The sequence below is a fragment of the Gasterosteus aculeatus genome, chromosome 11, assembly GCF_964276395.1.
Source record: "Gasterosteus aculeatus chromosome 11, fGasAcu3.hap1.1, whole genome shotgun sequence".
Lineage (NCBI taxonomy): Eukaryota > Metazoa > Chordata > Actinopteri > Perciformes > Gasterosteidae > Gasterosteus > Gasterosteus aculeatus.
Window position 1 is genome coordinate 7,230,536 of NC_135699.1, and position 25,950 is coordinate 7,256,485.

The 25,950-nt window shown below is 46.4% G+C and overlaps 2 protein-coding genes across 12 annotated transcripts; both read left to right on the forward strand.

The window, feature by feature from the left end:
• The first annotated feature begins 119 nt into the window (after nucleotides 1–119).
• Nucleotides 120–11,498, forward strand: cavin1a (caveolae associated protein 1a). The gene is made up of 2 exons (XM_040191693.2): nucleotides 120–626; nucleotides 10,002–11,498. Exons 1-2 carry the CDS (start codon nucleotides 120–122, stop codon nucleotides 10,773–10,775), a joined length of 1,281 nt encoding a protein of 426 aa, XP_040047627.2. The 3' UTR covers nucleotides 10,776–11,498.
• A 1,820-nt stretch (nucleotides 11,499–13,318) lies between these two features.
• On the forward strand, nucleotides 13,319–24,937 carry stat3 (signal transducer and activator of transcription 3 (acute-phase response factor)). Of its 11 annotated transcripts, none has more exons than XM_040191684.2 (24): nucleotides 13,319–13,568; nucleotides 16,380–16,530; nucleotides 16,906–17,149; nucleotides 17,250–17,342; nucleotides 17,463–17,544; nucleotides 17,683–17,783; nucleotides 18,164–18,315; nucleotides 18,403–18,561; nucleotides 18,775–18,867; nucleotides 18,964–19,023; nucleotides 19,134–19,163; nucleotides 19,260–19,353; nucleotides 19,434–19,481; nucleotides 19,826–19,909; nucleotides 20,365–20,463; nucleotides 20,559–20,694; nucleotides 20,801–20,853; nucleotides 20,938–21,032; nucleotides 21,174–21,313; nucleotides 21,391–21,612; nucleotides 22,191–22,233; nucleotides 22,703–22,762; nucleotides 23,731–23,828; nucleotides 23,917–24,937. In XM_040191684.2, the coding sequence occupies exons 2-24, from the start codon at nucleotides 16,403–16,405 to the stop codon at nucleotides 23,979–23,981; spliced, it is 2,379 nt and encodes a 792-aa protein (XP_040047618.1). In that variant the 5' UTR covers nucleotides 13,319–13,568; nucleotides 16,380–16,402; the 3' UTR covers nucleotides 23,982–24,937. The 11 variants fall into 11 exon arrangements, with proteins under 11 accessions (XP_040047618.1, XP_040047623.1, XP_040047624.1 ...); XM_040191689.2 differs by having other exon boundaries at nucleotides 23,941–24,937; XM_040191687.2 differs by having other exon boundaries at nucleotides 13,328–13,563.
• The last annotated feature ends 1,013 nt before the right edge of the window (nucleotides 24,938–25,950 follow it).

The window sequence follows — 25,950 nt, forward strand, 5'->3', positions numbered from 1 at the left end:
AGGTAGAATAGAATTTGTACCCGAGTGCCGTGCAGCAGGGCTCCTGCGGGTTTCTTTTTCAGAAGTGTATTTTTATCTGCCGTGAGCGTGCAGGCAGTTTGTATTTGGAGCCGACAGCCATGGCGGATACAGGTCTCAAGAAGGAGCACATAGTCCTTGCGGAAGTGCCGTACGACAATGACGAGGTGGCTCTGGTGGGTGCCGCCATGCAGCCGGCCCTGGACGATGCCGATGACGACGTCGACCCCGCCAAGACGACGGGCCTGGCGCCAGACTCTGGGGGCAAGAGCGAGGCCCAGATGAACGGGGTCATGGTCCTCTCTCTGCTGGACAAGATCATCGGGGTGGTCGACCAGATCCAGCAGACCCAGAACGGGCTGGAGGCCCGGCAGGAGGCCATGGAGAAGTCGGTGTCCGCCATCCAGGGGGAGCTGGGGAAGCTGTCCAAGAACCACGTCGGCACCGCCAACACCGTCAACAAGATGCTGGACAAGGTGCGCAAGGTCAGCGTCAACGTCAAGACGGTGCGCAGCAGCCTGGAGAAGCAGGCGGGCCAGATCAAGAGGCTGGAGAGCAACGAGAACGAGCTGCTCAAGAGACGCAACTTCAAAGTCCTCATCTACCAGGTGAGGACTGAGAGCTGCAGAGTGTGTGTGTGTGTGTGTTTCTATCACAGGCCGGAGCTTTGCTCCACAATGTGGTTGCTGTGCTTTGCATGTGGCGGTTAAGCTCACGCTCACAGCGCAGGTTCAGGGGCCGGAGGGGTTGTTGCCCTCACCGTACCGCAGTGGAAAGTTAGCAGGGGTCGGAGTGCGAAAGGCACCTGGGGATCCATCAAACCGACAGCAGGAGTCCCACCGTGGCTCGAGTTGACCTCTTGGTGGTGGAATGTTCACTACGTGGAGGCTTCTGCTCCCTGGTTTCCGTGACGTGAATCTCTGAATTGCTTTTCCCCTCAAACTTTAACGAGCTGCAATGTTTCTGAAGAATCAGACGCTGTTTAGAAGCTGGAGCGCGGTTTGTGTTGAGACTCGGGGACAGGCTGGTCCCTTCTCTCACTTATAAGGGGAAAAAAAGAAGGCAGATTTTGGCCTCGCTCCAGGAGTTGACGATTACCCAAATAAACTATATAAAGACCGGCCAGTGTAAATGAAAAGGCCTATAAACACTTGCATGGAGGGCTACTTGAGAGTGAACCAACGCCCCGCCGCTGAGTGCTCTGAGGCCAGATACTTGGCAGACGGCTGGCATGTGAGATGAAGATGTGGTTTTTATTATTACGTTTTCCCAGAAGTGCTCTTCATGGCGCACGGAGCTTCACTTGAATAATCTGACAACGCAACAAGTCTGAGTGATTTATTCCAAGGAGCCTTCACCAACAGCTGGGACCATGAACATAACAAAGTAGAAAATAATCTGGATAAAGGACACACATGTTACGTGTGCTTTTTATGTTTGGCAGTTGAACCCTGAAGCGCGCAGGCCTTTACCTCGCGCACATCGCACCACAAAAAGGCAGAATACCTTCCCTGAACAACGTTGCCTACTCTGTGGGTAGACCTTACTTACAGGAGCCAAACCCCCCCCCACAACCCCTCCTGGGGTTACACTATCGGCATGTCGCAGAAATCCAACCGTAGACGCTCTTCCTTCATAAATTACTCTGCAAAGCAGGTGCCTCCCGCTGCGAGCGACGCTGCGTTGGCCCGAGCGGTCAGGAAACCATCGTGCTTCCACCTTTTCCCCCCTGTTTGTATTCTAGGATAGGTTTTATATTGTGTTTTCATCCGAGCCGCGATATTCTCACGCAGTCACGTCCACCGAACCGTCCCCTGTTCGGTCTATTTAAATGCCAAGCGAGGGCCAGTTAGTATTCAGGTGACAAAAAGAACAGAGGCCACTCAGAAGTTTGGCAGCATTGCAAATTAACGCCGGCTCTCGGTCAGCTTTCTCCACTTTCCACCTCCCGTTTGTGTGTTAATGTGTAAGAATGGGCCCAGTGGGATGTGTAGGGGGACGGGGGGAGGGGTGGGGGGGGGGTTAGCCCGGCTGCAACTGGCGTTCCGCTCCGGGATGGCGTTTAACTCTCAAGTGTCCCTGTCAAGTGGTGAAGTGTCAGTGGTTCGATTCCGCGGCTCCGTCTTTAAGCCTGCGGCGAGCGAACGGGCGAATGACGACACGCGGCCACACTTCCCATCACTCTGTCCTCTGTGGGCACTCTGAGAATAGCCTCATGCTTCAGGACCTTTAGGCCCGGAAAGGCTCCAACGGTGGCGCTTTATAATTAAACGTGCATCAGTGTTGGCACGCAGGGTCGCCCCGGCAACAGCAGGGTGTGGTCATGATGGCCGATTCACCAAATGGACACATCGGCATGTACTCTAATGGTTCATTTTAGTGAAAGTACAATGGCCTAAAAGTACCATGTTGCAATTCAAGTCACCGTGAGGAACCTTTGGTTATGAACGCCCTCAATTTGTCACCCAATGACTCTATACGATACAGATAAGTACCGGTATTTTTTATTTCTTCATGCTTGTGAACCCCACGGTGCTGCGAAGTACCCAGAACCACGGCACAGGGGCCGCCAGAATCTAAGTGAAAGTTAGTGATAGTGGCATTACAAGTATACATTACAAAAATATTCTCAAAGTACCCAAAGGAAAAGTACTCAGAATGCAGAATGGCCCGTTTTGAAATTCCGAAGGACCAGAATTGTGAAATATCTTTTTGCACTTTTGCACTGCCACAGTTTTGTGGCTTTTAGAATTTGAAATATTCGTCATGGAAGTGGAACATCTCCTGCCTTGTTAGGCCGCACCTTTGTGGAGTCCTAAAATACAAGCACCTTATTGCATGACCTTGCAGCGGCTCAGGGTCCTTCTGCCGCTCTGGGCACAAGCAGCCTGTCATCAGAGCTTTGTGGCCCGCGGACGGTCCCTGATCCAGCAGGGGCCCCGCTTTCACCACTGCGCCCTCTTATACAACTCGATTGTTTTATAAACATGGCCAGTTTTTTCTCATTTCGCCAGGTATTTGGGCTTTGTTGGGTCATTCTTACAGTTAAAAAACCTGCTGTTTTGCTTAAGCAATTTCCTCTTGGCAACAAACCGAGAAACAAGCCGCGCAGCGATAATGTGGTTCCTGTGCAAATGTCGTACTCCAGCTAGAAGAAAGTTCAGCTTGTCCAAAAAAGTGGTTTGCCTGTGTTCCACATTCCACATTTTGAAATTATATATTTCAAACGGCAACCTGCCCCTTCATAATGCGTGTTAATATGATGATGTGGATTAATGTGGTGCATGCAACGCGAGATGTCCGTGGGAGTCTGATACAGTTGCAGCTGTGTGTCTGGAATCAGGAATCAGGGTGTGTGTTTGGCTGCCGCTCAGTGATAGCCGTGTGGTCAACTCTAACATGGAGATAACTTCTCGGTTACAGTCTCTGTCTCACATCGGAGCCAGACAGCCTCGCTAAAAGTCCAGTTTCATCTTCAAATACCCTGCTCCTACGGAATATCACTATTCCACCTACTTGAGACAAGGTGATCCAGCCAAGGCCTCTTTTGGGGCCCCTTCAGCTTTCCAACTACTTGTTTTCAGGCTACAGTTGGATCTCGTTCCAGCAGGGTTAGTTAAGGAGCACTTAGGCAAACACCCTTGTGTGTGGAGGGCAACAAGAACAACAGAAAGCCCTGGAACATTAGCCTGTAAGTTAGTCTGTGATTCACCACGATAGCATCTCTGTGCCCCTCTAATCAAGAACCAGGCCCGTTCAGTCATTTCCTCCTTCTCCTCCTCCTCCTCTTCCTCTTCCTCTTCCTCGCCGGACGGGTGGAAAGATATCTGCCAGGCTCCACATTTCACTACTGCACGTCAGCAACAGAATCAAGCTGGTTTTGGAGTTCCAGCGCTCGGTGGCGTGCGAGCATCTGCGTGTGAAGCGGCGTCCGGAGGGTGATGAGGTCGCGGGCTGCATTTTTTTTTGCATTTGGTTCTAATAATAGACTTTTTGTGTGTGTGTGTGTCGGTTCGTTCTATAGGTTGTATTTGCTGCTGGTGCTACTGCAGCCCGGCCAGTGCTCCTGTCATTGGTATTGATATACAGTGGGTGCAGCAGAAAGAGGATCCCTGCTACTCCAACCCACGTCTACATGTTGTGGTTGAGTTATTTATGGAGTCAAATTCACTGGTGTTTGTTGCACATTGCTTTTTTTTACACCCCCCCCCTCAAAAAAAAACAATTTCAGAATCAGCCCCCAGGTACTCGTGTGGACACACAAGTCTCCACGTGTGAAGCACCTTTTATACTCCAAATCCATCCAGATGTGCTTGGGAGCCGCATGTATCCGCGTGCACGGGAGGACAGCGGCCCGGCCTCAGGCCTTCCCGTCTCACGCAACATTCAGACGGACTTCACCAGCTGGGAGAGAAACCCCCACACCCCCCGGTCCTCTCATACCCCTTCCGTGACTCGGAGCAGTTGTAGGCAGCGGTCTTGGCCGGGTCACAGAAATGTGTCCTCATACCACATGGCGAGTCAGTGGAGGCTGCTGACACCCGCCGCTCTAGTTATGTGATGTGTAGGCACACCTTCACCGACAAGGCCACCGCCAGCGTACGTACGGCAAGTTGCCTCGGCATGCGGCCGTTTATTAAAGATGAACCGGCAGCGCTGCGGTGGAAAGGTGGGTTTCATAGGGTCAGGGGGGGGAGTTTAAAGTTAGCGATCAGCAGCACCGACTGATTGATTGATTGATTGATCAATTAGGAAATCATATGACCGTGGTTGGCCCTTATTTGTTGGCTTCACACTGCGCTTCTACCTGTAAAATAAGTTGTTTATATATTTTTAATTTAACTCCCACAATAAATACCAGAACTGGTGACGGATACCTCAAACCTTCTGAAACCTGTCAATTAAAGTATCCAAGAAAAAAAAGTTGTTCTTAAAGCAGCCTCAATAAATTCCTATTAATAAACGCGCTGTTGCTGTAACATAAGAGGTTGCGTGTGAAGGCTGGAGGGTGCAGTCAGGTCACTGTGCTGGTGTATTTCCCACTGCTGCCTGTTACATTTTACATGCACATGGATGTTTAGGATGATTCATCTATAAATAATTGGGCAGTTTGAAAGACAAACTATGAAGTTGAAACTTAGTAGCACCGTCACCTTTTATTTAATTTCCTACTTTTTGCACATTTTCTCAGGAAAAGAAACGAATCATTGCGTACAATATGTTTCCTTCAAGACAAGACTCTTTTTCAGTGTAAATTGATACAAAGACAGCTCGGTGACAGACGTTGGGTTAAAATAAGGTTAATGGAGGCTCAAGGCTCAACATCCTGTCAACCTTTCCCATCTACAATGCTGTGGCGGCATTAATCATTATCACCAACAGCTCGATTAGGACGAGGCAAAGCACTGAGACGGATTGGCTGTTTGCTTTCCCTCTCGTACCCCCAGGTTTTATTTTCCAGGAGTTACGTCATTATGCATCATATTGGCCAGATGTAGTTCAGCAGTTATGTTTTCCTGTTTCCTGTATTCATGTTGGCAGCTTGTTCATGCCCTCACCCCACATCATCCTGTCGAGTGGAAATTTGAATGAATGAATGAATGATTGATAATTGCAACAACTGCTTGCTCTTAAAGGTGCAAAATATTTGGAAAAAACATATTCCTGCTCACTGGAAAAAATTCACTGCTGTTTCCACACTGGTTGCAATCTTTAAGGCAAAGACATTTGACTAACCCTATTATTATATTGTAGATGTGGATGGCACTATTACAGAGAAATGAATATACATTCCAGCGCTGTAGCTGCCAGTTTGCAGAGATGTAAAAGTACATATCTTTGCATGATACTATAGCCTCTTATTCAAGTGGTCCCAGTGGGCTGTGGTGAAGGGCTTCCCTGTGTGTGTGTGTGTGTGTGTGTGTGTGTGTGTGTGTGTGTGTGTGTGTGTGTGTGTGTGTGTGTGTGTGTGTGTGTGTGTGTGTGTGTGTGTGTGTGTGTGAAATGACAGTGAAACCAAGGAACTCCCTTCCTGCGGTCTGCACTCGTAGCATGACATCGCCGCGTTGGCTCGGTGGCAAACAAAGCCCCTCTCTTTTCTAAAAACACAGTGGGATTGGTTGTTAACATTTCCATTGCCCACAGGACACACACACGGCTCCATCAGCGTGGGTCGCTCGGAAGGAGGAATAAGAAACAGAATCCGCGTTCTGCAGAGTCCCTGCAAGAAAGACACAGATACCCTTTTGAATTGTTAGAGCTTCATTTAGGAGCATGTCAGAAGGCGTCAACATTAAGTGTAATTGTAGTTTGAACACGGTTTGTCAATCCAATGAGAAAGTGTCCAAACCTATGACTGGTACAGTACGTTAGCCGTGCTTATTTTTAGCCGCACAGCATTCTTCAGGGATCAAAGCATGGCGGTTCGTGCCTGGTCAAACACCGAGCCGCCACCTCTGTTTCCCATCAATCCGTCGCTTGGCCTTCCTCCCATCCTGGAGGGAGGAGCGGGTCGGAGGTGTCACTCACCGCGGAAGCTAAGTGCACAGCTGCAGGGCCTGGACGCTATGTGACAGCTGCCGTGTGACTCACCCGGAGAGGCCTTTCATCACGCTGCCTGTCTGTGTGTGTGTGTGTGTGTGTGTGTGTGTGTGTGTGTGTGTGTGTGTGTGTGTGTGTGTGTGTGTGTGTGTGTGTGTGTGTGTGTGTGTGTGTGTGTGTGTGTGTGTTTGTCTCTAATCAGGATTGCCGAATGTGAACAAAAGTCAGTCAAACATGCATGATGCATGCAGTGTTTTCCTTCTCAGTATTTATTTATTATAGATTAGGATTTAAATAGTAATTTAATCCCACAGAGCCAATTTACAATTAATAGCATGAATGCTTTTCCGTTTTTACACTGGCTTTGTAATAATAGTTGACGTGTCACACAGCACTTAATTGTTGTACAAATTACAATACACTTGAATAACTAAGCAGGGCTGTTGGACCACGTGGATTAGTTCAGGTATTTTAACAGGCGATGCGCCCAGGGTTGCTGTGGTCTTGGGCTCCGTCGTCAATGGCAACAGCCTGTTGTTAAATTATCCCCAAGCCCCCGGTATGAGTCAGGCAGGGAACATTTTTATGATCCTATTCAAACAATGAAAAAGCTTTGCAGTTGTTACACAAACACCTTGAATAATAATACAATAGTTTATGTTTCTTTTTTTTTTTATGAAAAGATTACATAATTTCCACAGGACGAGGTAAGCTCCAGTCTAATCTTTAATAAAACTCCCTCCCCCAAAGCAGGAGGCGCTGCTGTCAGGTCTTCTTGGCCTGTTTCAATATTTCTACTCGATGGGTTGTGGCCTTAGATCTGTCCCCAGATTGTTCCCCTCGGTCTACTAGGACTTTTTGATTGCATCTCCTGACAGTTGTCGGTTTGAAAGATCCCAAACCCCCCCCCCCCCCCCCCCACAGACAAACACGCACACACACACACAAACTCTTTCTAGTCAACCTTTTCCATGAGGTATATGGAAGAAATAGCAGAAAAAGAAAAATTAGCAACCGACGTCCTTCTTATTAAAGAGCGCGCACACACAGACACACACTCTCTCAGCCTCACTATTCCCCTAAGACCTGTCAGTAAACACACACACACACACACACACACACACACACACACAGTGCTGACTTTTCCACTGCTGCTAAGTGGGAGGAGAGTGGACGGTAACGCAGTAACACTAATGGACCCACCGTCTTCCTCCTTGAGCGCTGTCTTTGTAATCAGGCAGGGAAACCCAAACAGGGTTGGCTGATGTTATCACAATGTCCACTGGTACTGTGGTCCGAGTCAAGTTTTAAGAATGCTGAAAAACTTAATTTATATCTATATTATATATATATAGAGATGTAGATATAAATATAGCCTATTTAATTTAGGCCCTCTCAGTTTTGGCCCAGCAGCCACATTCTCTGCAGTAAACAACTTTTCTTCAAGGCATGTGAGGTCACCCGAATGGCTATTTGATGTTTTCTTTTTCACTACAAATGTTTACTCTGCATGAGTTTATCTTCCCAGGTTCTGGTCACATTTCAGGACTTTGCATATCTATCCATTAGATCTATGTTTATGATCTTAACGGAAAAAGATCGTGGCACCGTTGTGTCCTCATGCATTCAGAAATGTCTCTCAATAATATTATTAATTCCACTCTGCTATCTAGTGCCCGTCTGCCAAGCAGCTGCACGTTATATTTGAGTTTAATTGTAGTACAATAATGTTGGTACGCTGGTGGAGCGGTCAGCTGTTTATGCAGCTCACCACCCACCAGAGACGACGTGGTTGCCATGGCCACAGAGCGGTGTGTTTATCTGTTGCCATGCAGGAGAGGAGGGGTGTTGTGTGTGTGTGTGTGTGTGTTGGGGGAGTGCAAATAGGTCCAGTGAGTGGTAGATTCAATCCGGAGAGATGCAAAGGCCAGCCAAAAATAAACCCATGCAGAGCAGAACGAGGCCTCACCCTACACGGCACCAGATAAGCAAGCAATGTCCATTTTATGTTAGGATCGTATGGCAATATTTAAAGTGCCCGGGGAGCCAATCACATGATCCGACAGGTGTTTGTCCTTCACAATCTTGCTCAACAGTGAAATCCAATTTTACTGTAAACGTAACTCTAAGTTTGTAATGACATAACTCCACCAAACCCATTGTATTGACCTCCTTTCTGACTTTTACTTTGAAACATTAATGTTGGCAGTAAAGACATTACCTCTCCCCATTCTCCCTCAAACATGGCTTCTCCTCATGTGTTGCTCTCTGCTGTCCGTCCAAGGGACGCTTGGTCTGCATGTGGCACCGACAGGAACCACATGTCTTGACCTCATTGAAGCTAACACATGAACCTTCTACTCAAACCTTTATACACAGGACAACCACAATAATGTAGAAACAAAGTAATCAAAGGATGCCAGTGTTTTTAAAATGTTATTACATTTTTGTAAATGTGATAAAACCAAATCGAGGCATTGTGACTTACTCTGTTACGCCTGAATAAAGAGAAGCATCCGTGTGGCATCGTTAATCCCTCTTGGGGCCGCCGACATGCTGCTAAGGGGTTATCATTACCGGCATTACCGGACCCCATTACCAAGGGGGTCCCGCCCCACAACCTGCACACATTGCTTCGACAGCACTGATGTCGGCAGACTTTCACATATACAGTTGTTTCGGGTGAAACTGCTCCGCTGCCTTGAAAACCACTGTGAAACCGCAAAAAAACACCAAGTCTTTTTAGAGAAACGAAAGCAGCATCATCAGCTGTAGAGTGTACATATAGCGTATCTACCATTTATACATAACACATATCTTTTTCTAATATAAAATGGGATTTCTGGCCAATTGGATTGGAAATCAAGCTGTTAAGTCACAAGATTGAATGAGTGTGAGTTTGCTATTTATAAAGAAATGATAGCAAAGTGGCAGGAAATATTCCTGTGGTTACAGATGCAGCACCCAGTGGGCTTTAGTTTCAACATAACTGTGGATCTGCAGATCAGTTATTTAAATCCCCTTTGTTTTATCTTTATGTTGCATGGAGTGGTGTACGGTCACCACGCCAGACTAGATCATTACATTATACAGTACAGTATAAAATATGTGGCTGCCGCCATGTCGGCATGTGATTGACACCACTAGATGGCACTCTACGCACGCTACACGCAGTAACACGGCTACAGCGACTATGAGGATGAGACATTAACCTGTGAAGCATCATGCTCATATTTACAACTTCATTTCTCACCCAAAGGCCCGTTAAACCCCACTTTCCCCAGCACATGGCACATTAAATGAAAAGGCATAATTCACCTTAGAATACAATCAGTGCCTCATTCTGTTGGGATATGCCAATTGAGAATGACTCATTCCAACATTGTGAGGCCTTAATTTAATTCTTCCGTGTCTTCTGTTTATTGTCTATTTTTCCAACTCAGGACAAAGTGAAGCCGGTGAAAACGCACAGCGCAGCGGAGACCGTGGTCGAAGGCCAAAGCGTGGAGGGCCTGGAGCAGATACCTGAAGGACAAGAGGAGCCGGGCCACCTCAATTTGGACGAGGAGGTGGAGATCGAGGAGATCGTCGAGGAGTCTCGCACTAAGCGCCTCCAGCGCACCACTAAGCAACAAATGGACAACATAAAGAAAGTCTTCTCCAAGGAGGAAATGGAGAAGACCAAGTTGAAGACGAAGGAGAACCTGGAGAAGACGAGGCAGAGAACCCGCGACAACCTGGAGAAGACGAGGCAGAGAACCCGCGACAACCTGGAGAAGACCAAGCACAGCCTGGAGATGAAGATGGGCAAGCTGGGGAACCGCATGACCCCCAACACGGAGCGCAGGGCGAAGATGAAGAGCTCCAGAGAGAATGCAAAGAAGTCCCTCACCCCCGACCACACAGTGTACGCTCGCTCCAAGACCAGCGTGTACCGCGTGCCCCCCTTCACCTTCCATGTGAAGAAGATCCGAGAAGGTGAGGAGGAGGAAGAGCAGGTGGTGGTGGTGCAGAAAACAGAGATGGAAGAGGGAAGCGAGGGAGGCGAGGGCCAGCTGGGCGGAGAGGAGAACGGCCTGGGGGTGCACGTGGAGGTGGAGGAAGGGGAGCTGGTGAGTCTGGACAGCCCAGAGATGGAGGCTCTGTTGGAGGTGACTGAGGACCGTCAGCTGGTTCGGATGGAGCCGGAGGACCTAAAGAAGGCCCAGAGCGACTAGAGCGCGTCAGGGGGAAGAAAGAGGGGCGGAGTCTCATCACGAGGACACAATATTAGTCGTCGGGAACTTTTCTAGACGTGGTCACAATCGCTGACATCACTTGTGTTTTCTGTTCTCTTTTTACTGTACCCAGCAGGGATGACTTTCATATCGCCTCCTCTTTAGCGTAACTACACATAAAATAAAATAAATTAAAAACAAAGCTAGGTTTTTGGAGCACGCTGACTCAAAGTGTTTTGCTGTTTTGCCGTTGGTTTGATCAATTGAGTGGCTGTTAGCATAGAAAATAGCCTTTGCTAGTGAGGATGTGATGTATGATCTAATATCTGCCATGTTTGATATGCACATTAGTAGGTCAGGTGATGGGAAGTTGTTGGTTGGATGGTTTTAGAAACGTGATATGCACGAGTGAAACAAAGAAAATAGAGAAGGGGGCAAGTGGCAGGGCATAGATGTTATTTACTCACTCAACCATTGCGCTAAATGTATCAATATAATGTAAATGAGTTCAAATCGATGCATAATGTCTGAAAATTGATGTTGTGCACATCTAAACGCTGAGAAAATAAAAGAAATCACTCATAGATAGCACAGCAATAAAAAGCAAATGTTGCTGTTGTGAACCTTTCTTAAGATAAAATGTCTTTTTGATGACAAGGCTGCAAGGTATATCATGTATGTACACGTTTTGTGCTTTGATTAAAGGATAAAGGATTGTGAAATCTCCTTTCTATTCTGCATCACTCATAGAATATCAGCTGTATGTCATAATTAGTATACTCAAAGCTGATATCTTCGTGTATACTATATTTAGAATATAACCTTTTGAAAGTGTGCTTGGTCAACATTTACTGTACTGTTTTGATGTGTGCTCACCATTCTTTATTTGTTACATCTGGACGCGCTGTTCTCACCCACCCCCACAGAGGAAAAGAAAAATCAGTTACCATGGTCACAGCTCATCTCCACACATTTCTCTTTTTTTTCCCAAGGTAATGGCAGACGGACAAATGACGGTTGAAAGAGCAAGATGACAGTTTAATGGCTGACTAAGTAACAAGAGGAGATGCACACGTCAGCCTGAGTCCACCCTCTGGGAGACGGCACGCAGACCGCCATTATGAATGGCAGGGTACTTTAATACATATCAAAACACCATACTGTAGACCACAAACGTTTCATTTGCTGAGATGCTATCTTGTGTGTATGCTGTGATTTACAAAAGCCATTTCCCCACTTGTGTGAACAGCTGTCCAACCTTCACTGTTACGAAGAGAATAATACGAATGTGGAGGATTGGAGGAAGCTAGAATAATTGGATTGTAATGATTCTGTTCAATAATTGCCACTTATCAAAAAAAAAGGCTGTACGGCTTTCATTTTCGTCCTGGGGGACTGTGCGTGAGCTCGATGTGGCGCTGGCACACAGAAGACCACTGCGTAGCATGAAGAACCATTAAAATAATCAATGGGTGGGAGAATGCAATTAAGGAGAGTGCTCTCTCAGAGCCCTGCAGGATGGAGAACAGAAGAAAAGGGTGTGTGTGTGTGTGTGTGTGTGTGTGTGTGTGTGTGTGTGTGTGTGTGTGTGTGTGTGTGTGTGTGTGTGTGTGTCGTACTGAAGAGTAAGTATGTGGATACTATAGAACTTTCTAGCTTGTTGCAGCATCACGTGCAAATATGACATCAGATCATTATTATACAATTATGTTCTAAATAATTATATAATTTAATGATTTTTTGTTTAAAACAATTGCATTGTTTTCCACCTTGAACATCATAACACTTGTAAGATATTGGTCGCTTTGTTGTCTCCGGTTGTCTTGACCTAAAAGTTAAAACTAAAAGAACTGAACTGAGCCTGAGTTCTTTTACTGTAAGCCGGAGGCTTACAGTAAAAGAACTGTAAGCCAGAGGCAGTTCATTTTATACACATTTTAAAACAACTGCTGCAACACGGTGTGAGACATGTTTGCTCTCGGTGTAATTGATTCCTACTCTAATAATGAAAGCTTTTATTTTGTGTTTGAGCCCCTTTTGGTCACTTAATTATTAATAAAAGTGCACTGATATATTGTCTATTATTTTATTGAATTGTATGAATATAACATACTTGAACGCACCGATTCTGTGTCACCGTGTGTGTTTTACTAGAAAAAGCACCGGATTCATATGAGGAAATGTCCATTCCAACGCGTCCTGTATTGCCTCTACGGTAGATATTAAACTCTCGATGACGTCGACGCTGCCAGTAACTCAGATGACTTACAGACCGGCTGTTACGTCGAACTCCGCCTCCTCCCTCCGCAGCGTATGAGCGCGCTCGCCTACCCGGCCGTCCTTCCGGCGGGAGGGTCGGCTGACAGGAACAGCGAAGTTGCGACAGCAGTCAACATGCCGTTCTCAACCAACCTCCGCATGAGCTCCCGCCCCTCTTAGCTACACACTGTATTATGATTGCCTGCGGTAAAACCGCCTACTCCTATTGGCTATGAAGGCTGTCAATCAAGCAGTGTCAGGAGTTCTGATTGGCTCATGGCACTGCGGTTGGAGGCTCGGTGAAAAACCTCTTTACGTGTGTTGGATGAGTGTTTCCCGTGTTGCCAAGAAAACCCAGGCAGTTACGATCTCTTTCTGTGTTATCTGTCCCTTTCCTGAGTTCAAGCTATAAGAAAGTCGTCACTGACTATCGTTGTCTTTTTTTTTTTTAAATCGAAAGTGTAACACTTTACACTTTGTTTTTGTTTTTTTACGGACAAACTTTACAAAGGAATAACAACCAGCTACAGTTAAGTAAGCGACTTCTGCTTTTGCTATGTTTCTTATAACTTGAGTTAATTGTGGACGTTTTGTTCATCCACACACCGCGGGACTCCACACACGCAGCGTCGCGTCCGGGTAACACGCGAACCTTATTCACGCTGTGGAAGCCATTGCGTGTCCAGGGTGTTACATAACCTCCAAGTTACTAACTTTAACAGCTCCGTGCCTTTAATCTGTCGTTTACTAAGGTTTCTCATTCCACTGAGTGCATCACCTGATAGCAAGTCCCGGCCGGTTAACGTTATAACGTGATACGTCGGTTTCTGACGTTATTCGATCCTGCTCATAAGGACTTCATAATGGTGACGGGTGACGTCATTCGCTTCATCTTAACCCGCCCGCGACGCGCGTTTTGTGCCCGTCAAGTTCAGGTAGTCGCTGCGTGTGTTTTGCCTTCGGTTGGCGCGCCCATCCTCTGCAGGCCACCCGCGCCTCTGGCGCCTCGCCCTGGAACTGGACTCGTCCATTATTTTGAACATGATCCATTCCCATTTTGACAGAAACGTTAAGTTTGAAGTGCATGTCCAAAGTTTTTGTTTTTGTTTTTCTTCCTTCTGCCCTGCAGTCGTGGAGTCCTGGTGATGTATTCGTGTCAGAGAGGCTTTAACGCTATTGGCCGTGATCGATGTTCTTAAGGTCAAAGGGTTACTGTCATAAATGACTGTATGACTCTGCTCAGCAGCAAAGAATGACGTGATACTAAGTTTGTTGTCACCTGTGTTCGCAGGTGGCCATATACTGCTTACGGGCATTGGTTTTCATTCCTTTGTTTGTTCAAGGATGTATTTCCCCGGAATATGGGTGTCACGAGAAGTGAAAAATCACGTCACAATTGTGATTTACAGGTATTGCCTGTTGGAAAATGGACACAAATATAAAAATTCAGAGAAAGATGTTATAGATGAGGTGTTACGGCGAAAGCCTTGGTTTAACATTTGGGTCAATATTTGGCCAAATTTCGAATTGCATATTCCAAAGGGCTATTATTCATCACCATTAAGACTGTAACAGCCTTTTTGTTCTTTGTTATGTGATATATTTTGCATTGACGTCGTTCCAAACATTGTGTCTGAAATAATTCTTTATAATAAGAAAAATATCTTCTAGGATAATCCTTCAGAGATCTCACTACCGCATTTCAGGGCAGTCCAGACACTTTATTTAGAAGGAGATTTTATTGGACACCGTAGCCTGAGATGCTGCTTGTGATTTCCACCCAAATTGGCAAAGAATAGAAAGCAGGAAATTCTAACACAGCTGCTGAAAAATGAAACTGATCCTCTCACATTAGTGAATAAAGGGACTCAGCCGCCCTTGTGTCAGACACGTGTCAGACAAATATAGTTTATATATACTCTGTCATACTTGATGGATTATTTTGTTTTTTCCCTCGCATGCTTAAAAAATAAACATACACATGGGACGTGGAGAATAACTGAATTCTCGTGGATCTCTTGGGCCACCGACAGTTTAGGTGAAACCTAGTGCCTGTGTTTTAGTTTTGGGTTGCTCTCAATCAAATAATATATTGGTTCGCTGAACCTCACACTAACCACTTCATCAGTTAAACCTGTGTAACAACATATTTTTAGTCTCTTCCTGCTTAAAATACCTTTTCTCAGTAGACATTTTGAGCCTCACACCTACATGGCGTGAGGCCATCACTAATATTTGCTTTTTATGCCTAAAAATGTACCATCATCTCTTCTGTTGTGTCCAAAGAAAACAACATGTTTCTATTGCTTATAATGTTGGTTGTTATTGGCACCGTGTTTGAAGCAACCTCGAGTGTATGATAGTCGTTGAGACGTGACTCAGTAGTGCTTTTGTATTGATTTGTACATTACGTAAAGGACTCTCTATAAATGGAAAAACAATAAGCCTGCAGCCTGGGGACATCAGATGGAATCGAGCCTCTCTGGCTCACTTACAGTACATCTGTTGATTGGTGTGCATCGTGCCCGCAAAATTAATTTAATAAAATAAAAATAAAATAATATTTGTGAGGCCAAATTGAGGACAGATGTGGAATTGCAAACATAGGCACTTTAACAGCACTATCCTTCCGGCGGCGGCAGCAGCGATATCTTCAAACCTGTAAACTGAAAGCACAATCTACTTTCATAACGAGAACGTGTCTTAGTCATCGCTAAGAAACTTTTTTTTGTTTTTTTTCTACCTCAATTCTACCAAGTAAAGTACAATGTCACAGGGGGACCAATACGGTTTAAGGGTTTTGCAAAAGGCCTCAGTTGGACCTTTCAATGCGTGCGTGGACGCTGGAGGAGACGACTCACTGATTGTCTTCCTGTTGTTCGGTTATCGCTTGTGTGCCGTCAGCCGCACCGACGATGTGCACCTGATGGACAATGATTGTCTCCGTGTGGGCGCCGTGAGCTGCGTGAGGATTAATGAGCGCGTTTCTATTGTCTCCGATCCGTACCGTTGATTTTCCAGGGCTGAGAAAAGGAAGTCTGTCTCCCAGGGACACTGGGGCAAAGGTCGTTCAGTCCCAGCCACCGATGGGAGAGCACAGATGTTCATGTTGGCTGATATTTGTCGGTGGAGACGCACCGTTTCCATGAACAGGAAGTGGCAGTTCGCTATAGGGGGCCTTGTCGTTCTCAGAGGAAACCAGACGTCGTAGTCATTTCTCAGTGGTCAGTGTGGAAAATAACTGATACGACATGTGCCGCTTTGTATACATTTAAAAACCAAAAATGGACACGGACATTGTTCGATCTGTGTTGGTGACCGCCTTCTCTTTTCTCTGGTGTGCAGGCGGCAGGAGGTGTACGTTCAGGATGGCCCAGTGGAACCAGTTACAGCAGCTGGAGACCAGGTATCTGGAGCAGCTCTACCACCTGTACAGCGACAGCTTCCCCATGGAGCTACGGCAGTTCCTCGCCCCCTGGATCGAGAGTCAGGACTGGTGAGACGTCATTGGACTGCTGGCCGCTGTTATGAATGCACAGTTTGTTTCTTATGACGGCCAGAAAAGCGTTGTTGTTTTAGCGTTCTGTGTTGCGGTCGTCCTCCTCCTGCATCTCACGCGCGTTATGTGCCGCAGAGCACCCAAGCAACTCGGAGGGATTGAGCTTTTTCTCTTCTCGTAATAAACCGTAGCACAGAAGAGGCCTTTCTCTGTCTCTTAATTATCATCGTAAAAAATAAATATCTGCCCTTCTGAGTCCCCCCAGTGTGATACAGGATATTTTGAGGACGTCCAAAAAACGCATTTGTGAAGGTGACGTGAGCTCTAGGGTTCCTTATTATCCTGATTGTCCCACCCTCTCCTTTTTATAAGGGCGTACGCTGCCAACAAGGAGTCGCACGCCACGCTGGTGTTCCACAACCTCCTGGGAGAGATAGACCAGCAGTACAGCCGCTTCCTGCAGGAGAACAACGTGCTCTACCAGCACAACCTGCGGCGGATCAAGCAGCATCTGCAAAGCAAGTACCTGGAGAAGCCCATGGATATCGCCCGCATCGTGGCCCGATGTCTGTGGGAGGAGCAGAGACTGCTGCAGACCGCCACCACCGCTGTACAGGTAGTGAATATGAATACATGCAAGCCAGCAGTCGTACAGCATCGAAGCGCCTCACTGCCGGGGTGCAGCGGTGAGAAGTGTTGGTTTTATTCTCGTGCAGGATGGTCAGGCAGCACATCCCACCGGGACAGTAGTGACAGAGAAGCAGCAGATCCTGGAGCACAACCTCCAAGACATCAGGAAGCGGGTGCAGGTCAGTTCCCCGTATAAGTGCTTGAAACAGAAGTACGAGGAATCCTCAACACTGTTCAACATGACAGAATGAGCCTGTGTGCTCTCATAGACGCATAATGCCTCGTGTGTTTTTCTTCAGGATATGGAACAGAAGATGAAAATGCTTGAGAACTTGCAGGATGACTTTGACTTCAATTACAAGACGTTGAAAAGCCAAGGAGGTAAATTCTAATTGATATTTATTTGTCTCAGCTTTAGCAGTGACATTGATCAGGAAGCAGTCTCGGATGAGTTTTAAAGGTCTGACCCTCTTACGGTAAAGATTTAATGAATTGAATATGTTCCCTCCCTCTGTGCAGACTTGCCCCAGGACTTAAATGGCAACAGCCAAGCGGCCGCCACCAGACAGAAGATGGCTCAGCTCGAGCAGATGCTGAGCGCCCTGGACCAGCTGAGGAGGGTGGGTGCACATGCCTCACCTGATTGGGAAACACCTCTGGTTTGACGGTGGTGTGATTCAGGGTCACACCCAGCTCGAGGCTGCCAGGTAGCACAAATGGCAGAAGACGCTTATCGCAGAGGAGTTAATCTGCCACCTTGAAGCCGGACGTCGTCTGTGCAGCATTTTACATTATCGGTCAACAGTTTAGACTGGATTTGAATCATGATGCCAAACTGAAAGAGCGGGCTAAGTGTGACTCTGAGAATCTCTTAAGAGAGGAGCTGGATTGTCTTTGACTCACTGCACTCAGAAGTAAAGCCACCTGTCACATTGAATATGTCCTATTTGTTAATAATCCCGTAAGTGGATTTATACTGTACTTGTTTTTTTGTTTGTAGCAAATTGTGACGGAGATGGGCGGCTTGTTGACCGCCATGGATTACGTACAGAAGAACCTGACTGACGAGGAGCTAGCCGACTGGAAGAGGAGGCAGCAGATCGCCTGTATCGGAGGTCCACCCAACATCTGCCTGGACCGCCTCGAGACATGGTAACCGTAATGTCAAGTCCGGTTGACAACCGGAGGCGTGTGTCATCGGCTGGTCTTAACTTGAACCGGGTCCGACGTCCTCAACAGGATCACGTCCCTGGCCGAGTCCCAGCTGCAGATCCGCCAGCAGATCAAGAAGCTGGAGGAACTTCAGCAGAAGGTGTCTTACAAAGGCGACCCCATCATCCAGCACCGGCCCGCCCTGGAGGAGAAGATAGTGGACCTGTTCAGAAACCTGATGAAGAGGTACTGCATGCCACGAATGTTCACCTGCGAGAACCATCCGTGGACCTTGAGTCTTCGTTTAACAAGTGTGACGACATCTAGTTCTCGCTAGGAAGAGAATGAGCCGCGGATCATTAGGAAAGGAAGCGTGAACCTTTGGTTGTCCTCGTCTAAAAAGGCGACGCGACGGTTTGCTGGACTCTTCTCTGAAACGTGATCCTCTCTGTCTTCCAGTTCCTTTGTGGTCGAAAGACAGCCTTGTATGCCCATGCATCCGGACAGACCTCTGGTCATTAAAACAGGAGTGCAGTTCACAAATAAAGTCAGGTGAGATGAATGCTTGAGGACACAACATCCCCATCTGGATGAATTGGATGTATCCCATGTGACTGAGAGTGTGACACTCCCCTCTTCTTTTCCCAGGTTACTGGTTAAGTTTCCTGAGCTCAATTACCAGCTGAAAATTAAAGTTTGCATTGACAAGTGAGTTTTCTTTATTTTTAGTGGTAGAATTGTTTACATTCAGTCACTCGGACACAGATTTGCCTGAATCCTTTTAGAGATGCTGTTTAACTGTGTCTTTTTTTTTTAAGGGAATCGGGAGACGTGGCTGCAATTCGAGGGTACGACTTATAAGGCTCTTTCCGCGCATGAGCATTTTCTGCATTTGTTATTGTAAAATAAGAGTCCCTCTTCGTGCCGTTCCTACATTTTCTTAGGTCACGGAAGTTCAACATCCTCGGTACCAACACAAAAGTAATGAACATGGAAGAATCCAACAATGGCAGCCTGTCAGCAGAGTTTAAACACTTGGTGAGTGAAAGCCTGCTGCTTGACGGTGACGTTATCTGATGAAAGCCTCCAGTGGAGCACTGACTTCCTGTCTGTTACAGACCCTGAGAGAACAGAGGTGTGGAAATGGTGGCCGGACCAACAGCGACGTAAGTACTACTTGGTAAGAAAGGGTCAGTTAAAGTGGCAATCCTCAAGAGTCCGTCTGGCGGATTTCGAGACGCCATATTTACAACAAATGGGGTTTGATGTTAAAGGTCCCAGAATGTGGGGGGCAGCAAAACAAACATTGTCACTTAAATAACAAACTCAGGCAATAATATACGTTATTTCTTCCTGCTGGAGGACCGAATTGAAGCAGCACATGGCATGAGTCTGCTTACGGCCAAAGTCACATCTATTTGAATGGATTTCTTTGAGATTGCCACTTCAGTGTGTTCCTGACCTTTGATCCACATGAACAGTAATGGTTTGAATCATCTGTTTTGTCTAGGCCTCTCTGATTGTCACAGAGGAGCTCCATCTCATCACCTTTGAGACAGAAGTCTATCATCAAGGCCTGAAGATCGATCTGGAGGTCGGTATCAGCGTCAGTCAGTGTCTCTGTGAACACTAATGACCTTTCCAGATTATCAGTTAAACTTTCATCCTACACTCAAAGTCAAAAGAGCCTAACGTAAGGATAAGTACAAAGGAAGCCTCCCGTCGCATGAGTCATTTACAAAAAACGTCGCCGGCTCGGCTTCTAAATGAGCTGTTACTTGAAGTCAAACCTCCTCCATCAGCCCACGTGTGATCGGGTGAGAAAGGGGTTTTGTTCAATAATACAGACCCAGACGCCATCGCCTATTGGCTCGCTCCATCGCGCCCCCACGCGTAAGAGCGGAACAATTAAGCAGACGTCCTTTTACAAGACAATGTGCCGAAACAGAGGCAGGAGCATTTTCACATCCAAGTGCCAGATGTCAGCAAGGAAAACCCACAACAACTGTACATTAAAAACTAATGTGTAATGTTTGTGCTGATCCGCAGACTCATTCCCTACCAGTGGTTGTCATCTCCAACATCTGCCAGATGCCCAACGCCTGGGCTTCCATCCTGTGGTACAACATGCTCACTAACCACCCAAAGGTGAGACAGCACCCTCTGGTGGAGAGAAGCTGAACTCCGCTGGGTTGTTTTTTTACATCACAGTTGCTTTATCTGGTCGCCGTGTCTCTGCACAGAATGTAAACTTCTTCACCAAGCCTCCGGTGGGGACGTGGGACCAGGTGGCCGAGGTCCTGAGCTGGCAGTTCTCCTCCACCACCAAGCGGGGGCTCACCATCGAACAGCTCACCACACTGGCTGAGAAGTTGCTCGGTGAGGGGTCGTGTTTTAAAAAAAAAGATTTCTCACAAAGGGACCACGCGATCCACCACTGTGCCATCAACGCATGCGTGATGTCGTTGTGTTATTCTCCCTCCAGGGCCGTGTGTCAACTACTCAGGCTGTCAGATCACTTGGGCCAAGTTCTGTAAGGTACGGACGGACCTTTAAAAAAAAAAAGAAACAACAGCTCATGGTTCTATCTGCCATTAAATTTTGACTTATTTTTCTTTCCAGGAGAACATGGCCGGCAAGGGCTTTTCCTTTTGGGTGTGGCTGGACAACATAATTGACCTGGTGAAGAAGTATATCCTGGCCCTGTGGAACGAAGGGTGAGAGGTCGTCCTTTGTTCACACGTCTTCGGGGCTGCCTGGTCCATATTACGCATATTGTTGCATCAGTTTTAAAATAGCCTCACTGTTTGTTAAATTTCACAAACTGAATTGCGTGACTTCCTATTGCTGTTTTGCAGGTATATCATGGGCTTCATCAGCAAAGAGAGGGAGAGGGCCATTCTGAGTCCGAAACCTCCCGGAACCTTCCTGCTGCGCTTCAGTGAGAGCAGCAAGGAGGGCGGCATTACCTTTACATGGGTGGAGAAAGACATAAGTGGTGAGGTTCTATTTTTCTTCTCAGGAATTGCTCTTATTTGCCTGTTTTCCGATCTGAGCGACCTCGTGTGTTTCTAGGAAAGACGCAGATGCAGTCAGTGGAGCCCTACACCAAGCAGCAGCTCAACAACATGTCCTTTGCCGACATCATCATGGGCTACAAGATCATGGACGCCACCAACATTCTGGTGTCGCCTCTCGTGTACCTCTACCCCGACATTCCCAAAGACGAAGCTTTCGGGAAGTACTGCAGGCCGGAAACAGCTCCGGAGCCGGAGATGGGAGGAGACCCTTCGAGTAGTAAGTCACTGCCCCGTTCTCTCGGCTTCTTTTGGAGGAATACTGTACTACGCGCAGAACAACCTTGTGTGTGTCATTTGCTCGCGTTACCATTGCAGAAAATCTGTATCAAAACGTCTGCTTGCGTTACTCATTCAGTAGAATCCGAGCCTCAAACTTTACAAAAACCTACCTACAAGCACATTGTTGAATATACTACCGCAAGTGTTTTAAATTGTTAAGTTTTAGTGAAGAGGATAATAATGTTCAGGAAATAATGAGTGTGCAATTGGATAAATGAGGTTTTGGATTACACTACACAAAAGGGTTTTTTTGCCTTTAAAATACAGACGGAGCAAATATTTAGAAGAAAAAGAAAGTAAAGAGTAACAAAAAAAGAGCTCGGGATTGCTCTGTCCTCTCAAAAACAGGATAAATCTTAAGTATTTATGGAAGTATTCAAGTGTTCTTATCTTGTGTAAACGCTGCGGTGTAAACTTCATCCATTTCTCCCGCTTGTCGCTGCATTGCAGCTACTGTTTTGCTACAGCGTGTTCAGCATTAATCGTCATGTTGCTGACATCTTCTTTTCCCCACAGGTATTCAGCCGTACTTGAAGACAAAGTTCATCTGCGTCACACCGTAAGTATTTGTTGCTCCGCTCCTTTTTTTTTTAAGTCAATCATCGGTGCCGGCCGGTGACCTCCTCTTAGTCATTGATCATGATCTCAACTTTTTTTTTGAAGAAATGAAAAAACATGTGCATGGGCAGGTTCTAGCAAAAGTTCAACGAAAAGACCAAGAAATCGGTCTTCGTTCCGGCTCTCGGAGCGAGGAGACACTCGACACTGTGTCCTCGTCGGTTACCAGGCCGTGTCCTCGCCGGTTACAAGGCCGTGCCCTCGCCGGGCGCGCCTCATTATGGGATTCATTCACACGCTCAATGCGCAGGACGTGTTTGTCGATCGGATCTTTGAGATGAGCCGATAGATAAACGAGATGGGGGTGGGGGGGTCGGCTGCGGGTGGGTGTGAGGAGTGTGCTGTGGCTACCGGGGGGCAGGGGGGGGTTTGTGAGGTCTGCTCAGTGAGATCCTGACCTGTCTCCTTAGGTGTCCCTCCGTGTTCATGGACTTGCCGGACAGTGATCTGCTCGGCGGCGTATTCCCAGGGTATGCACTCGGGGGTGTGGAGGGAGGGGTGGGGGCGGGGGCGCATGTAGGGAGGGCTTTGTGTGTGTCACTCTTGTGTTCTGTGTGTGATGGGTGGGTCTCAGGAACATAACCCCTGTTCATTGTTTTCCAACTCACCCCCCCCACCTGACTCGCGTCCTCACACACACACGCATCTCCATTGGTCAACTTCCCATTCCTCCCAGGGTGCACTCTGTCTCCCGTTTGTGTCACGATTCATTCGACCGAATCCGTCGCTGTAACTTTCAGCAGCCCTGTGCACCTTGAGGTAACTCGATGAAACGAGATTTACTCACAGAATGTGACAAAAGACGTGATCACGTAAGTGAAATTGAATGCATGACGCCGTTGGAGTGATGGCCCGGTCGATCCGCCAGACAGCTAACCAATAACTGTTATGACATTAACAGTTCAATGCTAAACATGTTTGTGTGCTTTGAAACGGAAGCAGGGAGCGGAATGAGCAAAGCGCTCGACGTCAGGTGTTTCCTCGTCACATACTCTTCACATATTCACATCTCAATATTTCTCAGTGTTTTAACACGGGTCCATTTCTCATCTACTGTACTCTCTTTTGTTCACGTCTTTTGCACAATGACATGAACGCTGGTATTATTTCTCAATGACCTTTTCCCCTCATTAACCACTGTTTTCTGTATTGAGCTGGGGCGGCACCAGTACGTTCTTCTCTGACATCGATCGGACAATCTTTACCATTCAATTCAATCTTTGTATACTTTGTGCAAAATTTAATGGCATTGCCATTCTTGTTCAGGCAATTTGTAGCTGCACTTAATTCCAAAGATTTGATGATGTTGCTGGTATTTAATTTTTTTGATAATATTAATCTTATTGTATTTATTTGTCATATTTACAAAGTGAGGAAGGCAATGCTCAAGTCAAACTTGTGTGTAATTAGTAATACATGTATTTGTCTCCTTTCACAGCACAAACTCTGGAAACACCAGCGACCTGTTCCCCATGTCGCCGCGCACCCTCGAGTCCCTGATGCACAACGAAGCCGAGCCTAATCAGGCACACATGGGTGAGTCGGTCACACACAGTAAACACACACACACACACACACATGTCGCTCATTGACGTAGAACTGGATTCCTAACTGGCGTTAAAAGGCTGCACTTGGATTGTTTCCACAGACTCCCTCACACTGGACATGGATGTAGCATCGCCCATGTGAAGAGATGACGTTGCGTTTCTTTATTTCCTTCAAGGGGATTCGACAGTGTGCCGTGATAGAGGATATTATGATGATTTTTTAATTTTCTCCCTCTGTCTCACGTAATCTGCCTGTACAGATCCTGTGTAAAAAAAAAAAAAATGACTTCATTTCACTCAAACGTTCACCGCTGATCCGTTGTATTTTAAGCAGCAACCTTCTCCCTGTCAGTACTTCCACATCTGCACATATGTCTCTGGTATCTTCTTAATTATCGGGAATTATATTTTTGAAAACATTGTATTGACTTTTTAAAAATGTTCATGAATTCATCTGGGTTTTTTTCCTTTGAAATATAAATGTAACAAGAATAATTATTGTATAAACTATGGCGCTTTGTACTTTTTTTTATGCATTTAATTGTCTGTTTTAAGTCTGTCTGTCAGTCTTTTTTTTTCCATTACTAACCTCAGTGAAATGCTTTGTCGCAGGTTTCTCACCCTGGTTTCATTTGAAAATCATTCGAGCCATTTGGAGTGTTAAAAACCGGTAGTGAAAAGAAAAGGAATTTGAGACAGTTTGTGGTTATTCTTCACGTACGATTATTCCCCCGTTATACTGTGATACAACCTGTAACAGTGGTGGTCAGACAGTGACTTTATCGCTAACACTTAAACACCGTCATTTGTGATTATGTGAATTGCACTCGCGTTTGAAATAAGCAATTTCAATATGTTTTTCTGTGCATAAATTGACCTCACATGACACGTATATCATGTTGAACATTTTCTTTTAAAAAAAAAACAGTTTATTTTTGACCACTTATTTTTTCTGTAAAATACGCTGTAACTTTTGGTTATTTGGCAATAAAAAAAAAAAAGTTAGTCCGGAGAAGAGGTTGAGTCATATGTTGGTGTAATTAATGTCATGAAGTGATTTCATCCATCAAAAGGAATAAACATGAATAACTTATTAAAGCAGCAGTCTTGGCTACATTACATGTCATTTAGCTAACACTTTTATCCAAAGCGACTTACAATAAGTGCATTTCAACCACAAGGATACAGACGCAAAAAAACAAGTGCAGTTTTATCGAATAAGCCAATTTACAACTTGCCATAGATAAGAGCCATTTTAGGTGCTACAATTAGTCTTTTTAGTCGAGGTAGAGTCTGAAAAGGTGGGTCTTTAGTTTGCGGCGGAAGATGTGAAGGCTCACTGCGGTCCTGGTATCTTCAGAGAGCTCGTTCCACCATTTCAGAGCAAGAACAGTAAAGAGTCGTGATCTAGTTGAGTGTTTTGCTCTCAGTGAGGGAGGGACGAGCAGTTTTGTAGATGCAGAGCGGAGAGTGCTGGTCGGGATGTCGGGTTTGACCATGTCCTGGATGTAAGCTGGACCCGATCCATTCACAGCATGGTAGGTGAGCACCACCATGTTTTGAACTGGATGCTGGTAACCAGTGAAGAGAGTGGAGGAGTGGAGTAGTGTGGGCGAATTTAGGAGGCTTAAAAAACAGTCAAGACCTGCCAGGAGGGAGTTGCAGTAGTCCAGGCGGGAGATGACCAGAGCCTGAATCAGTACCGGCGTCGCCTTCTGAGTGAGAAGGCGACGTATTCTCCTGATGTTGTAGAGCGTGTATCTACAGGATCGCGTTGTGGCAGTAATGTTGGGAGTCAGGGAGAGTTGGCTGTCGATTGTGACGCCGAGGTTTCTGGCAGTCAAAGTGGGCGTTAACACCGAGTTGCCAAAGTTAACCGTCAGGTTCTGTGTAGGAGAATCTTTTCCTAGAAAGAGAAGTAGGTCAGTCTTGTCGGGGGTTGATTTTCAGATGGTGAGCCAACATCCACTGAGAGATATCAGTCAGACAGGCCGAGTGAGGGAAGGAAGAAGAATTAGTTGGGTGTCATTGGCATAGCTGTGGTAGGAGAAGCCATGCGAGCGAATGACAGAGCCGAGAGAGTTGGAGAAAGGAGGAGGGGACCCAGGATG

What these genes read in the sequence shown, in the direction of transcription:
- cavin1a (XM_040191693.2), top strand. Translation starts at nt 120, where the DNA reads ATGGCGGATACAGGTCTCAAGAAGGAGCACATAGTCCTTGCGGAAGTG. An exon ending in TCAAAGTCCTCATCTACCAG is followed by an intron (nt 627 to 10,001) that starts GTGAGGACTGAG and finishes TTTCCAACTCAG; the next exon opens with GACAAAGTGAAGCCGGTGAA.
- stat3 (XM_040191684.2), top strand. Translation starts at nt 16,403, where the DNA reads ATGGCCCAGTGGAACCAGTTACAGCAGCTGGAGACCAGGTATCTGGAG. An exon ending in GCCTGAAGATCGATCTGGAG is followed by an intron (nt 19,910 to 20,364) that starts GTCGGTATCAGC and finishes GCTGATCCGCAG; the next exon opens with ACTCATTCCCTACCAGTGGT. An exon ending in CTGGCCCTGTGGAACGAAGG is followed by an intron (nt 21,033 to 21,173) that starts GTGAGAGGTCGT and finishes GCTGTTTTGCAG; the next exon opens with GTATATCATGGGCTTCATCA.